The 15578-nt window shown below is 43.0% G+C and overlaps 1 protein-coding gene across 6 annotated transcripts in view; it reads left to right on the top strand.

The window, feature by feature from the left end:
* NCOA6 (nuclear receptor coactivator 6) overlaps positions 1-15578 on the top strand; it is a 46039-nt gene that overhangs the window by 6715 nt on the left and 23746 nt on the right. For 5 of the 6 annotated variants that reach the window (XM_065645383.1, XM_065645385.1, XM_065645382.1 and 2 more), the window contains exons 2-8: positions 437-539; positions 5690-5842; positions 5946-6220; positions 9147-9302; positions 9892-10014; positions 11445-11573; positions 13278-14093. In XM_065645383.1, the coding sequence (XP_065501455.1) occupies positions 5986-6220; positions 9147-9302; positions 9892-10014; positions 11445-11573; positions 13278-14093 (1459 nt within the window). In that variant the 5' untranslated portion in view covers positions 437-539; positions 5690-5842; positions 5946-5985. The remainder of the gene's footprint in view (positions 1-436; positions 540-5689; positions 5843-5945; positions 6221-9146; positions 9303-9891; positions 10015-11444; positions 11574-13277; positions 14094-15578) is intronic. The other variant, XM_065645387.1, reaches the window with a different exon arrangement.

The following is a 15578-nucleotide window of genomic DNA, read 5'->3' on the forward strand; positions in this document are numbered from 1 at the left end:
GGTTGTGGGGCTTATAAACGCACTTCTGGAACAGGCTTAACTTGAGCTGGGTTAGACACCTGCTCACGATGAGCCAAGAGCATCCTAGTAGTGCCAGTCTCTCTTTTCGGAGGACGAATTTCATCTGGAAGAGTTTGTCTTAAGGCTTAGATACATTATTCTAAATTAAACTTGCCCCTGTTGAGAAAAATATGATGTTATTTCCAGCCAAAGGGAGTATTCAGGTTTTTTGTCTGTAATGAAAGGTTGATTTTTCCAGATACTCAGTTTTTGCTGTTAATATTTGAATGCAATAACTTGTGCTTTTTACATTACTAAGGAGAGAGTTGAATTTGGTGTGAAACTGCATATTAAAAAATCAAGGTATTCACTATTATATTCAGTATTTTTGTCATTTTGCATTCTTGTCTGTTGAAACGTGATGGTTTTCTTTCAGGATTACATTTTTGGGAGTTGCTGTTTAACCATGTTCGCCAGTCTGGACTTACCTGAAGACCTGTTGCATGCCACAAAATACTGAAGTTGTGGAATTTGTTTTGGTAGGTAAAGTAAGCCTATGATGCATTTGAATGTCTCTCGTTCTTACATATTCTGCTCCGGAGCGTCCAGCTCCCAGGTCCGTGCCTCTGACGCCGGCGTTGTGAAGGGCTGACTCTCCACTCTGCGCAGAGGGTTTCGGGCATTTGCCGTCTGGTTTGTGGTTGTGCTCACACCTCCCCCCAAGAGCAGCTGAGACGTTACCATTCTTCAGTTTGAAATTCCAAATTGCTCCAATGACCTCTAGCTAAGTTGTTTCAGAGGAAATTTTACTGCATGTTTAAGTATTATTTCGTATTGTAACAGTGATTCTCAGCCTTATTTAATCTCCTTGTGTAACAATATGACACTTGTCTAGGATTTATTTAAAATGGTTTTTTGCCAAAACCTATTATGTCATTTTAGTCTTTGTATCATAGAATGATTGTGTGCTTATAAATTTATTCATTGGTCAGATTTAACAAGCTCCAAGATCACTACGTTAGGCAACAAAATGGTTGAAACAGTTGTAGGAGGATAATACGCTGTTAACAAATTAGCAGTAAAACCAGTGTTAGGATCAGAGTGGTTCTGGGTTTTATAGGTGGTACACTTTAAAAGTTTGCCTGTGTGGGTGCATGTGTGTATATGTCGTACATTAAAAGAAAGCCATCTTCTCAATGCTGAACCTCCTCCATCCTCATCCTCAAAAACTTAATAAATACCTTTACATATTTTCTCACTGGCACCAAAAACAAAGGAAACAAGAAAACTTTCAAGTGTATTATTCAAGATCTGGGGTTTTTCTGATTTTTTTTTTCCTATTAAGTTGCTTGAAAGCCATTTTTCAATGATGGTGGAAGGAAGGAGGGTTCTTTGTCCCTTGAAAATCATGCTGCTACTGCTATCAAAGACTTTTTCTCCTTGCTCTCAGTTCTGGATTCCCCAGAGGACTTGATCATAGTCCCATTTCTGAACTGATTTTTCTTCCTCTTCCCTGTTGCAGCTTTAAATAATGGTCAGTGCGGGTGAGGACCCTGCTCAGTGCTGACTCTGCCGTCTGCCAGTGAAGGACATCACTCCATCCTTCCTGCTGCTCTCACCCTTTCCAGTCGTCGGTGTGATTTGGAAGAGTGCTTTTGCAGGCATAGAGCACGACTTTAGTACTTTTTATCTAATTGGTCTCCCTGCATATTTGTTTTTAGAAGGCGCGTGTTCTGGTGTGACATCTGTTGTGAAAGTGTTTATTCTGAGTTGCCAAAAAAACCAGCTTGTAACTCGATAGACCCTGTGACAGAAAACCCGGGAGAGGTTATTAGACAAAGCCTTGGTTTGGTTTACTCGCTTTGTGTAGTGCAGGGGTTAGAAGAAAGCAATACAGAGGGTTTCAAGTTCTGTTTAAGAAACAAATTGACATAGCCTCAAGTTTGGATCAGTTGAGCGGATCTTGGGATGAGGATACCAAGACACCAGGTTGTTGGTTGGTTGGTTGGTTGGTTTTTTGGGTTTTTGTTTGCGTGTATTTCTGGCCCGAGAGCCCAGCAGTCTCATCTGCGGTGCTGTCCCTCCCCACCCTGCCGGCTTCCCCGTGTTTGGCTGCTCCCTGCTCAGGGACGACCGGCTGTTCCAGGTTTTGCTCTAATCCCGTCTCCAGGGACTGGACGGGATTTTCTGGCTCTTGGCCCGTACATGGCACTGGTTTGTCGTGCAGGTTTCCTTTGGCCATCAGGGCTGTTGGTGGGTACGACCTGTGGTGTGACAGGTGCCTTCTGGGACCCAGCTGTCCATCAGCCCAGATCTAGACTGTGGCATCATTTATCCTACGTGAACTTTGCCTCGGGATAGTGTCTGTCTGGCCCATTTTACTCCGTCAGTTGTTTTACCTGTGTGGTCAGCGTACCCAGGAGCTCCAGCAGCCTGGGGGGTGCTCTGCGTCCTTGGTGTGGGCACTCCTGTCCTCATGGGCTGTCCCCTGCCACCCCCTGCCCTCAGTCGATACTGCAGGTGCATTTTGGTTATCAGTCTGTTATCTGGCTGTTTATCCCCACCTCACTTCAGTTACATATTTTTAATAATTAGACTATACTGAATAAAACCAGCTTTCTAACAAACAGGCTTTTTGTGCTGCTGTGGCGTGTCCCAGGCCAGGTTCATGGGTAGGTGGTTGCCATGTGGTAGCACTGGACTTGCTCTGAGTTTGTAGAAACAATTGTGTAATGGGAAATATTAAATTATAAACTCTAAAAGACAGGGAGCAGGGGCGGGAAGGAGGCCATGTGTGTTCTTTGGACAGCTCAGGTTCAGGTATGGTTCTTGCTCACCAGAGATACTCGAGTCTGCTGGGTGTTCATCTAGTTTACAGGAATTATTGAATGGTCAGAGTTTTGCCTGTGTGTAAAGGCTTTTTGTATTTATGTGGAAGAGTGTTGAGCAAAGGTACAGGCTCATTGCGGTTATGTGCTGGCTCGTGATTTATGGAAGTCAAACCTATAACCAGGAGATTACAGAATTTGTTAGGACGAGGGATGCAGCTGGGATTCATTTGGTTTGAGATGGGTGGCGTGCTGTGCTCTGCCTGAAGAGGAAGATTTTGCAGATCATTGCTTCCTCCTGTCATACTTCAGATAAATTATACCTGAATGTAGGAGTGGACTGAGCTGTGTGTGTTTGAGAGGGAGAGAGGAAAGGTGGATGTAACAGAGATGCTTGAGGAGCATAATGTGAAGAGAGAAAATGCGAAGGGAGCTGTAGCCACATGTTCTTACCCAGAGAGTAAATTTTAAAGTTCGGTGCGGTTTTGGTTTTATTTTCCTTAACTCAAGGTTCCCCTGCTGTCCTATGATTTTCTGAGTCAGATGAAACAAAGCCTGTGGTCCTTCAGGATTTAGTGAACTATTTTACTAGTGTCCGTGAAGGGCCATAAATTCAAGAAATGTCAGATGTTGGCACGTTGAGGCGAGGTTGGTGGAATCTGGTCTAAGCTGAAGTCTTTAAACCCCCCCGTTGGAGCAGTCTGGAGCTCTGCTGTTTCACGGAGAAAGTAGATGCTTCAGACACTTCCATTCAGAAAAAGATTAAAAACCTTTTATTTCTTTGTTGTCAGGAATACTCATGTTTCTTGCTGCAGGTGTAACATCCCATCCCCTCTAAGTAATTGTGCTTTTTCAACACATAAGGTCCTGTATGTTGAGCTGAGATCTTTCTGCCTGAAAAACTTACTCAAGATTTTCAGGTAAATAATTTGCTGTGTAATTTTCTTCAAAATATAGTGCTTATATTTCAGAGGTTACTTGCCTCATTCAGTGCACAGAATGACTGTGCTTGGTCGTTAAAAAGATGGTTTGTGTTGGACTCCCAGTTCCTTTCTCCCCGCGGTCGGTTTCCGTGTAATGAACAATGTAGGGGTGCAGAAGGAGCAGGAATTCTCCCCTGGGTGGTGTAAAGCGAGCTCTGGGAGGGAAGTTCTCTGTCCAAGAAATTGTGTGTGAAAATCAATTAAAACAGCTTTTCACAGATGGTTATTAATTGTCATTCTCATTTTCTCGGCACCTGACGTGAAACTAAATAGTTTGACTTAATGGAGGTACTGAACACTCAGGCCTGTAATTTAGATACAGAGCTGAGCAGCAAAGAGCCTGGGGAAAAAAAGATTTATTTGTCTCTGTGTTCACCTGGTAATGAATTTAAAAAAAAAATCTCTATTCCCAGTCTTCAGAATTTCCATGGTAATAAGAAGTAACTTATGAAAGCACTATGGAAATAGATCAGTGACTGTGAAACACTTTTACTTACTTTCTGTTGCAAGACTGCAGAAGAGTTTGTGAGACAAAACTAACTGTGTTTTGAATCTGCCATTTGAGCCACGTTTGAGAAGGAAGGGCTGGTGCTGCGGGATGAGAGAGTAGCTGTGTGTTAAATAGGTGGTTATTCGTTAATGCCATTTAGGCTGCCCAGTGTGGTGTAGGGTTGCCAGGGAGACAAAAAAATATCATATTTTGTAAGATCGCAGTAAGTGTGTTTGTAGAGACCTGATCAAAAGCTGTGGGTATTTTGTGACTTCTGAGTCCTTGTTTTTTCGTTTGTAATATTGTCCCTTCAGCAACATTATGCGAGTGTACAAACAATGTAAAGCTGAATCTCAGCTTGTCTGACATAGTTATCGTTTCCTTAAAAAGGGCTGTTTCCTGGCCAGTATCTGCAACTCAGTGTTAATCTCAGAGTTGTGGTTTAAATTTGTGTTGGGAACTTGAACCTCTGCCAACACCCCGGTCTGTATCCTATTCGAGGGTATGTTGTCCCAAAAGAAACGTTTTTGGTGGGTTGTGCTGAATACTGACAGCTTTGGAGTTATGAGGTCTTGACAGTCCCGGTTGTTGAATTGATTTGTGTCAGGAGCAAGTCCCTTCTTGGGTTTTGCCATCAGCTTTGGCTGTTGGTGTAGATGGTTTTAATCTTCTTAGCAATACTTGCAAAATGTTGAGTGTGATCATAGGGGCCTCACCGGGAGGAGTTAGTGCTGGGGCCCGTGTAATGGCTCGTGTTGGAGTGGAAAAACATGTATCTTAACATGGGTATTGTTCGTAGATACAGGGATAGCTTTTATAGTAGATTGTACTTCTGTACAGATAGCAGATTACCATCGTAATGTCAAGTAAAATTTATTGCAAAGTCAAGACATTTTACAAAATAAAAAACATCAGGTGTGTGACTTGATTTACTGAATTCATTCTTATCCAAGCTCAATAGGGCCATGGAGGGAGTTGTGGGCCAGCAAGGGGGAGTGAATTTCAGGTGGTAATGTGCATAAGCAGCTGAAAACACCTAAACTTTTAGAAAGCAGGCATAGTATGCTTGAGGTTTCTCTGGGTGGGAGTGAAATATTTGTCAAATGCTAAATTTCTCCTGATAAAAATGTTCTCTGGCTGCTTTGTTTCCTGCTGCTTTGCTGGATGGAGGAGTTGCCTGTTGCATCTGCAGTCGTTCCAGCTGCATCTGCTGGGTTTTCTGTCTCTCTCTAGTGAAGTGTTGCTGTCAGTGTCGTCATTTCCCGGCAGTCGGGCACTGCAGGATTGGTGCTGGGTGCTTATTTGCTGTACAATATGGAGATTTAAGTCATTGATTTTTTTTTTTTTTTCTTCCCCACTACCTTGCTTTCTACCTGACTGTCATTTAGGTCAACTGGAACACTTCTCAAGTCATGTGCAGCAGGATTCTGTCAGGAAACCACTTCTGTTTGTTCTAGTGGACGCACAGCTTGGGTGCTGCAATGGCCACGGTTTTCCAAGTCGCACAGTTTGTCTTGCAGACACTAGCATTGGGTCACCCGGTAGGTTTTTCTGTCAATGATCTTACATGCCATTGAAAGCAGTTGTTAATGTCTTTACATACTTACTATTATACTTATTATAATTTTTTTTTCCCCTCCCAAGCATCATCTTAACGTCTGACAGGCTCCCATTGTTGGAAACAATGGTTTTGGATGATCTACCTAACTTAAAAGATACATATGCCTCCTTGTACTCCTCAGCTATGGAAGACTTAGAGGTGGATTTTGATTCAGGACTGGAGGAAGATGAACTGAAAGAGGATGCTGCTCCTGAGGATTCCACGATCTTTGTAGCTTTTAAAGGAAATATAGGTGACAGAGACTTTGAGCAGAAACTAGATATCATATTGGAGAATGTGCCTGGCCTTTTACACATGGGTAACGTACCTTCTTGCAATTTTTCAACTGTCCTTTAAGTATTCATTTACTTAGGGTGCTTGTATAGAGAAATAGATTATGTTGTTTTCGAGTTACTTAGTTTGTAATAAGATTTGTCTGGGTTATTCCTAGTGGATTTGGGAACTGTTGTTCTCAGAGACACAGGGTGCGAGTTTCTGCAGTTGTTTTATTTTTCAAAACTGATTTCATTAGTGAATTCATTTATTCCCCTTCAGTTTCCATGTTTTACTTGTTTTTTTTCTCTTTCATTTCCCTCCATTACATGTCGCTGTGTTACATGAAAGTGAAGCCAGTCTTGTCCACGGAGATGTTTTTTACTACCCAAACCATCCAATTTAAACCACTGCCGTTTGTCTGAGAACAAGTTCACTCTCAAGTAACTGTGTTACTCCAAGATGTTACTACCCCTTTGCTGCTACATTGACCTACCCTACCTGATTGTTTTTGTTTGGTTGGTTTGGTTTTTGGTTTTCTGGTGGAGGACGTGGAGTGCTCTCACATACCCCCGCATACCCACTGAGGTCTGGGCACATCTGTGTATGTAGTGAATGATAACAGGCTTTTGGGAGAATCTTTTACCAGCACATCTAGATCTGGACAAAGACATCTGTCCACTTTCTGAGCATCTTTGCAAAAGATCATAGAATCGTGAGTCGGAAGAGACCCACGAATCCAACTCCTGACTTGGCACTGGACAACCTGAAAGTTAAACTGTGTACCTGAGAGCGTTGTCCAAACGCTTCTTGAGCACCAGCCGGCTCGGGGCCATGACCCCTTGGCTGGGGAGCGTGGTGGTTGTTGACAGCTGGTGACATGGTTGTGCTTGTACAAGTACAACCTTCCTGACTCAACAGCCCCTTGGCGAGGTTGGGCTCAGTGTGCGTGGGTCAGTGACGTGCTCCGTCCCCACCGCCAGCTCCCCACCACTGCCCCTCAGCTGATACCCCTTGAACATCGGGTTAACGGCTTCATCCCTTGCTGTTGGCCTGGTTTGCAATAGGAAGAGCTAAAGCTGGGCGGTGCGGTGGCAGGAACACGTAACCAGAAGAGCGTTGGAGAGCGGGAGCACAGCAGCGCTGGTCTGAGCTGGCACAGTGTCACCAGCTCCAGTCCCAGAGCCACAGAATGGCTCAGACCCCTCTCTCCCTGTCCTGCCGTTGTGGCCCAAGCTTTGCCTCAGAGCTCTGCGTCACCATCCCAGCACGCTACTCCTCTGTTGGGTGATCTGAAATCACACCGTACAATGCAGAATCCACCTTTCTTCTTCAGGCAGGCAGTCTTGGTGTTTAAACAAAACGAAGTTTCTGGATTAGGTTTCAAAATGTTCATTGCAGTCTTTGTTTTTTCAGTAATTGTCATGGTTTAACCTGAGGTAGCAATACAACCACAGTAGCTGCTCGCTCACCTCCTCCCTCACCCCCAACAGGGGAGAGAATCGAAAGGGAAGGGAGAAACTTGGATTGAGATAAACACAGTTTAATAAAATAACTAAATACTAATGCACTACTAGTAAATATATATATAAAATAGAAATAAAAGGTACTTGAGGCAATTCCTGATGAGCTCTGTCCACAACTGAGCAGCCAGTCCCAGCAAACCACACCTGGTCCCACGGCTGATCCCAGAGAGAGAAAAGAGGAAAAAGGCAGAAAAGCCCAGAGGCCTCTGCAAAATGACAAAATGCCAGGCTAAATGTCCCGACTGAACTCCCCCGGCTTGATAGCAAGGGAAACAACCTGGAAGAGCAACTCTCCTTAAATCTGAAGCCTGACACTAATGGGCTGGAATACTCTCATTTCTCAGCCTGGGTGTCAGTCCAGCTCTGTCCGTCCGTCCCCTTCCTCGCTGCCTCGCACCTGTGGGCAGAGCTCAGGGTGTCCTTGGCCCTCAGACCAGAGCAATCAAAAACATTAACTCTGTGCTGGGCTGTTATCTGCTTGTTCTCAAACTAAATTCAGACAACAACTGTGCTAGCTACAAAACAAAACAAAGATTTCTAATGCATGAAGAAAATGAACCTATTTTCAGTCAAATGAGCACAGTAATGTAAAATACCTTTCAGAGAAATAACCTATGACTTCTGAATAATCAAACTGAACCTCTTTGTCACTTTGTTCTTTCCGTTTTGTGCAGTTGTGGTCAGTTGGGTCTGGTGTCCGTTCTTGGGCTCCTTGCTGTAATCTTCTTAGGTACCACTTCAGATAATACATCCACCGTGGCTGCCCTGCCGCTTTGCTAATTCCCACCTGTTGCTTTTAAAACAACTGATCTGCATAGAAATATTCATATGTAGAATATGTTTTCAGAAAATCTGCAACTAAATATTTTGCAAAACATTAATATGCCTTTCGCAGTGGATTGAATGTTCCTATTCAGAAATACTAAATAATATGATAGAAATCAATGAAATACTGCTAGGACTGTTGGCACTGGTCTTCTAAAAAAAAAAAGAAAAAAAGATGGTTTCAAAAGCATTTGTAGAGCAAGTATTTCAAGAATGAGGGTTTAATTCTTGTAGTGATTTTTTTCACACATCCCTCTGGTTCTCTAAACAAATTTACTCTATCTTTTATTAGACATTTTAATATCTTTCCAAAGTACTTTATCCACAGAATATTTCAATTTTTGACTAATATTATGAAGTGGTTGTGTTGGCTGTTGCATTGGTTATTAGTTGGACAGTGTTTATATCACAAATTTTTGGAAAATACCTGAAGTGGTTTGGCAGCATCGGTTGCTGTAACCCGGTGCTGGAGAAATCTCCTGTGCCCGAGACCAACCACTGATCATTTTCAAAGCCAAATAATTCTTTCAGTTTTTTCTGCTGTGCTTTTTTTATCAAGTTATTTCATCGTACTTGTTTGAAAACTGTCTTTGCACTGAGTCTGACTGTTTTCCTTTTAAGAATCCAACAAGTTAAAGCTGCAGAAGATAGAGCCATGGAACAGCGTCCGCGTCACCTTCAACATACCCCGGGAAGCTGCCGAGCGGCTGCGAATTCTGGCTCAGAATAACAACCAACAGCTTCGAGACCTGGGGATTCTCTCAGTTCAGATTGAAGGTACCTCACGCTTAATTTGTTTCCAAAGGCACTAAGCTAAATTTCAAGTATTCTCAACAAGCGGTTTTGTGTACTTGGTTAATGTTGCAAAACTCGTAATTTAGTAATCTGGAGAATGACTTCAGTGAAAAGGTAGCTTGAGATTTTTATTCTTTCAGGAGTAGGTTTAAAAATAAATATAATAGCCAAAGACCCTCAGAACATCAGGAAAACTCCTCATAAACGTTTTTTGACTGTTAGCTAGCAAAATGTGCCCTCATTTTTTTTCCCCTAATTATTTCATATGAGATTTTCTCAAGAACAAGTTTTGAGTGGATTTCACAATTCCGATGTCCGTTCTGGGCGATTGTTCAAGAGCACACTCAGGGTGAAACCAAGGGCTTTTAATGCTTGTCATGGTGTTTGTTTTTCTTAAAATTGAAATCCAGGAGATAGAGGTAGTGTGATGCATAACTATCCTTCTAGAGTTCGCATTATAGGTAAAGTTTGTCCCTCTTTCCATGACATCTTTTAAATGTCGTTTTGAAAATGTCTGTGTCCTGCTTCTCCATGTGTGATTCAGCTCACCCAAGGTGTCCGTCTCTTGCAGGGGAAGGTGCCATCAACTTGGCGTTGGCTCAGAGCAGGAGCCAGGACGTGCGGATCAACGGGCCCCTGGGGGCCGGCAGCGCCGTGCGCGTGGAAACCGCGTTTCCCATGCAAGGGGGACAAGGTAGAGTCCTTTGAAGCTTTAAACACTTGGAAATTTGTTGCTAAGCTAATAATAAAATGTCACTGATTATAGCAATTATTGTTTGCAGAATTATAATTGCCATTTTAATTAATGTGCGGTGTTGTTTCTGTGCTGTCAGGCCGTGTCCCACATTATGTAAAGTAAACAGTCGGCTGCATTTTTTCCCCCAAACGTTGAAATGATCTGGGTGGGGCAGATTGGTTTGTTTAGGGGGTTTTTTGAGGGTTTGGTGGTTCAAGTTTTTGTTTCAGTTTTGGTGTTTTGGTTTGGTTTTTTTCTACATAAATACTGTAAAAGCGGATGAGTCTAGCGTAGTGAATTCACAAATCAGTTTTATATGTCGCCACCTTTATGAAAGTGAGCATAAGCCTTTGTTCAGTGTACAGTAATAAGCGACACTAGATTAAATACATTATAATTGTGGGAAGGACAGGACACTGTCATTGTTAGTCTCTCTTTTTATTTCCTGATAAACTTTTGAGATCTGATCATAGAATATTAATTTTCCCAGAGAGGTGTAGTTTTATTAAACTCTACCTTTTAGAGCATTATATGTACATAAGTAATATTTAACTAAAAAGTCAGATTTCTATGAAGAGTTTAAAAAAAAGTTACTGTAGTATTTTTTAATAGCTGAATCATAAGCAAAATAAACTGATTAGTATCTTAGTAAATAGGATTTAAAGCGATTTAAAAAATGGGAATCTTTTCAGTCAAGAGTTAATATAAGATGCATGTGTGGCTGTCAATGGGAAAGAATGGGCAGAACGTTTCACTTCTGTAGAAACCCGATTAAACAGTAGTTAAATAATTGTGCTTAACAAGGAATGTAAAACATTTAAGGAAAGTGTGCTTGAAAGTGTCTGCTCTGATCTTCAGTGTGACCATCAGGAGCTTCATTTCTTGCCTGCAGGTCAACAAAGTAAACGTAACCAGTATAAATACAACAACAAGGTAACCAGCAGGTCAACAATATAAACCATTTCATAAAATAGCAGCCTGTGGAAGTGAAACATTGAAATCCTGCTCTTACAATGCCTCAGTTACTTTTTCATATCAGATTTTGCAAAAACCTTGATACATGTGTAACTGATACAATCTCATCACTTGGTGACTTTAGTGGCAAGTGAGGCTCAAACAATGACTCCGTGGTGTTTCCTTCTATAGCCTTTTAAAAAGTTCGGTGCTAAAGGAAAAACTTCAGCATGACCTTAATTTGTTTATTTTATACCAGGGAATCTGAGCTCTCAGAGAGACATGTGTCCTCAGGTTATATTGGACAAACAATTCTTAAAGTCGAAATAAATGTTTTCTTAATGAATATAAATTTTTCTTGTAAAAAAATAATCTAAAATTTTTCTGTATGCTAAAACTGCAAGACTTGATAATGTCTATTTTTATTTTTTAAGGTTTAATAAGAATGAGCAATGCTGCAGCTGTCATGATGTCCCAGGGTGGAAACGTGCCCTCCTCAATGGTGGCTGCTGGTGCTGGTGCTGAGCTGCAGACAAGAACACCTCGGCCTTCCTCGCAGCCAGGTGGTAACATGTAGTCACAGTACTGACCTGAAAATGGTTTTGAATTTTTATTCTTCATCACACAGGCTTGAGCGTGTACTCACAAGAGTACTGCAGAATTCTCCTTGAGTATTTCCCCTGTCCTCTCTGGACTTACTCTTTCTGTGGAACCCTCCGTGTCCCCAGGGATAATTTGGGTGCCTAATAAGCTTGGTGTTCTGGTCAAATGCGTTGAGCAGCGGCAGAGGTATTTTCGCAATAGAACTGCTGTGACTGCGCTTTATGCTTAGATAAAGGTGAGAGGGTTGGTTGAGGGAGGCAGATGTCTCTGGTAGGAAGCAAATGCACCAGACTGAGCAAAGTGCTTTTCAGGAGGCGAAGGTAGACTGGGAAGTTAAGGGCTGGGGATCTGAGGAGTGCAAATGGTCAGAGTTTATTCTTCACAGTTCTGCCAGTACAAGTTACTTGCACTTGTAGGACTACAGAAAAAGAGAGGGAGTTTTCATTGTCTCTCCATGTATGGTGGCAGTACTTGCCAGCCTCTGTAGATCTCTGCAATTTTATTCTAACAGATAGCATTTTTCAGAAATGTTTTAAACATTCTGAGAATATGAGTTTACGATACTACCTTAATTCCTTGTTATGCCACTTTTTTAAACTGGTAGGGATAAATGCCCCAACAAGTGGGTTATATATACAAATTGGGGTCTGAGAGGCTGGAGAGCAGCTCCATGGAGAGATCTGGGGTTTGGGTTGATGGCAAGTTGAGCAGGAGTCAGCCGTGTGCCCTGGCGGCCCAAAGGGCCAGGCGTGTCCTGGGCTGCGTCCAGCACAGTGTCCTCTCTGCACTGCCCTGCTGCGGCCCCACCTCGAGCACTGGGGACAGTGCTGGGTGCCTCAGGAGCAGAAGGACATCAAACAACTGGAGTGTGTCCAGAGGAGGGTGACCAAGATGGTGAAAGGTCTCCAGGGCAAGACTAACGAGGAGCAGCTGAGATCACTTGGTCTGTTCAGCTTGGAGAAGGCTGAGGGGTGTCCTCAACACTGAGGGGTGTCCTCATCACTGAGGGGTGTTCTCATCACAGTCTACACCCTCCTCAGGGGGCAGTGGAGGGGAGGTGCTGATCTCCTCGCTCTGGTGACCAGCGACAGGACACGAGGGAAGGGAATGAAGCTGCATCAGGGGAAGTTCAGACCGGACATTAGGAATAGGTTCTTCACTGGGAGGGTGGTCGGTCCCTGGAACAAATTCCCTGGGGAAGTGGTCACAGCACTAAGTCTGTCGTAGTTCAAGGAGTGTCTGGATGATGCTCTTAGTCATATAGTTTATTTTCGAATAGTCCTGCGGGCAGCAAGGAGTTGGGCTTAATGATCCTTGTGGGTATTTTCCAACTTGAGATATTCTGTGATTCTATGATTCTAAGTGTGTTGAGGGTTTACATTAGTTTGTAGCAACAAGCACTGTGGAACTGTTGTGCTTCACTGTAGAGGTTATAAATTGATAAGACCTGGCTTCTCAGGATTCCCGAACAACCTGCAGATTTTTTAGAGCATTGCCCATTCTGTCTGTTGGAGAAATTGGAACATTGGAACGTGAATTTTTGTGCAGAGCAAGCAAATGCAAGCAAGCAATTTATCCTTTCTTGGTTTTGTCTTTGTATGGGTTTTGTCTTCAGTAGGTTATTATTATTTTTTTTTTTTTACTTTTCTTTGCTATTTTAATAGATGCAATGGACCCACTCTTATCTGGGCTAAATATCCAGCAGCAAAATCATCCATCTGGATCTTTAGCTCCCCAGCTCCATTCAATGCAGTCAGTTCCTCTAAACAGGCAGATGAACTCAGCCAACTTTCAGCAGCTACAGCAGCAAACGCAGTTGCAGACGCGTCCTCCCCAGCCACATCAGCAGCCACAGCAGGGTATTCGACCTTCCTTTACTTCACCAGCACAGGTTCCAGTTCCCCCTGGCTGGAACCAGCTTCCTTCTGGAGCACTTCAGCCTCCTCCGACCCAGGGAGCATTGGGTACATTGACAGTAAACCAGGGTTGGAAAAAGGCCCCGTTGCCTGGACAAATGCAGCAGCAACTTCAAGCAAGACCATCTCTAGCAACAGTACAAACTCCTACTCATCCTCCACCTCCATATCCTTTTGGAAGCCAGCAAGCTTCCCAGGCTCACTCAAACTTTCCCCAAATGAGCAATCCTGGCCAGTTTACTGCTCCTCAAATGAAAAGCCTTCAGGGAGGGCCCTCACGGGTTCCTACGCCACTACAACAGCCCCACCTGACCAACAAGTCTCCTGCTTCCTCTCCCTCCTCCTTCCAGCAGGGATCTCCTGCATCATCTCCAACAGTTAACCAGCCGCAGCAGCAGATGGGACCAAGGCCTCCCCAGAGTAGCACGCTTCCCCAGGGATTCCAGCAGCCTGTCAGTTCTCCCAGTCGTAATCCTATGGTGCAACAGGGGAACGTACCCCCCAACTTCATGGTGATGCAGCAGCAAAACCAAGGTGCACAAGGTTTACACCCTGGTTTAGGAGGTAAGAAGTGCTGAGACCTTCTTTTATTTTAAAAAGAAAAGAAACAAAATGGCTAGAACCAATGTTGCTGTGAGTTTTGATGAGATCCTTTGAAAGACAGAATAAAGGTATAAATTGAGTATAAAGGGGGTGGGAGCGAATTAGCGTCAGCATCACTTGGTTTCTCCGTCTCTGCCCTGCAGTGTCAGTGGTGACCTGAGGGCAGACCCTGCGCTGCTGCAGGAGGAAATTGCTGCGTGCAGGTGCTGGTTATGGCTGCCAGTCGTCCTCTTGGCAATTCTTCTGTTGTCCTAAGCAAGTTCAGGATATTCAGAGATGATGTGGGGTTTTTTTGTTTTGGTTTGTGGTTGTTCTTGGGGGAGGGGGCATTTTTGTTTGAGCAAGAGTGTAATAAGAACAAATGAACGTTTTCTTTCTCTCTTCAACTTCCTCTGTCACCATTTACATTTTCAACTACAGAAGTGAGGCATTATTTTGCATCTTCCTTTCCAAGTTGTGGATGTCTCTTCTTGAACCTGTCTTTGTCATTAGTTTCTTCCCACATAAAAGAGGAAAGAGCTATTATTGCCATGCTGTTGTATTCCCTGTTCTAAAATTGAGGTCAAGGGATGTTTTAACTTCAGTTTTAACTATATTGTCTTTAGTTTTCTCATCAGACCTCCACACTCATATCTTTTGCTTACTACTCCTTGGATTCTTCTGTAACAGTGAAGGAATTTCATTTGTCAGTCCCAAGATCTTGTTTGTGTCCTTGGTGTTTTTTCCCTTTGAGCATTTTGTAGTTCGGTGCCAGACTTCTAGCACTTTTCTCTGCTCACTCATTTCTTCATCTTTCCCTTGAATGGCTGCTCTCAGACACCCATACACAAGCTCTTGCTTAAGCCTTTGAAATATTTTATTTCTGTACTTATAAAATGTGAGCCATATACTTTGTCCACCTACATACACACACATACATATCCTAGTTTCTTGCATTCTCACATTGTATGTCTGAAATCTGCCCAAGAGGCTGTAAGGAATACCCGTTTCTTGGTCTGCTGATCTGGACAAGCTTCTCATTTTCACTGTTTGTACCATGGGTCTCATTTGAGTTGAGATTAATTTGATTCAGATGAATTGTCTCATTTTCAAGGTTTTCCTCTTGCAGACCATTCTTACGATCTGCCAGTGCCCTGTACTTGGTATATCTTATCTTGTCTCCATCTAGATCAGTTATTTATTATTTATTATAGTCACATTTCCCTACAGTTTTTCCTCACCAGCCATATGTTCCCATCAGGAATCATTTCCTCTAGGCAGCACAGCCATGACCTCTAGGTAGTAAAACCTCTGTATTTTCCTTCCTTTCTAAGTAAACCTACTACAAACAAAACCTTTTTGAGTTAAAAATGACACCTCAAATAAACTACCCAATACGTGATTTGGATTCACTGTGGACCATACTGCTAAAATCAGCAGTCCTGCTGTGCAGGATTCCACTGGTTT

This window comes from Caloenas nicobarica, chromosome 15, assembly GCF_036013445.1.
Source record: "Caloenas nicobarica isolate bCalNic1 chromosome 15, bCalNic1.hap1, whole genome shotgun sequence".
NCBI classification, from domain to species: Eukaryota; Metazoa; Chordata; class Aves; order Columbiformes; family Columbidae; genus Caloenas; species Caloenas nicobarica.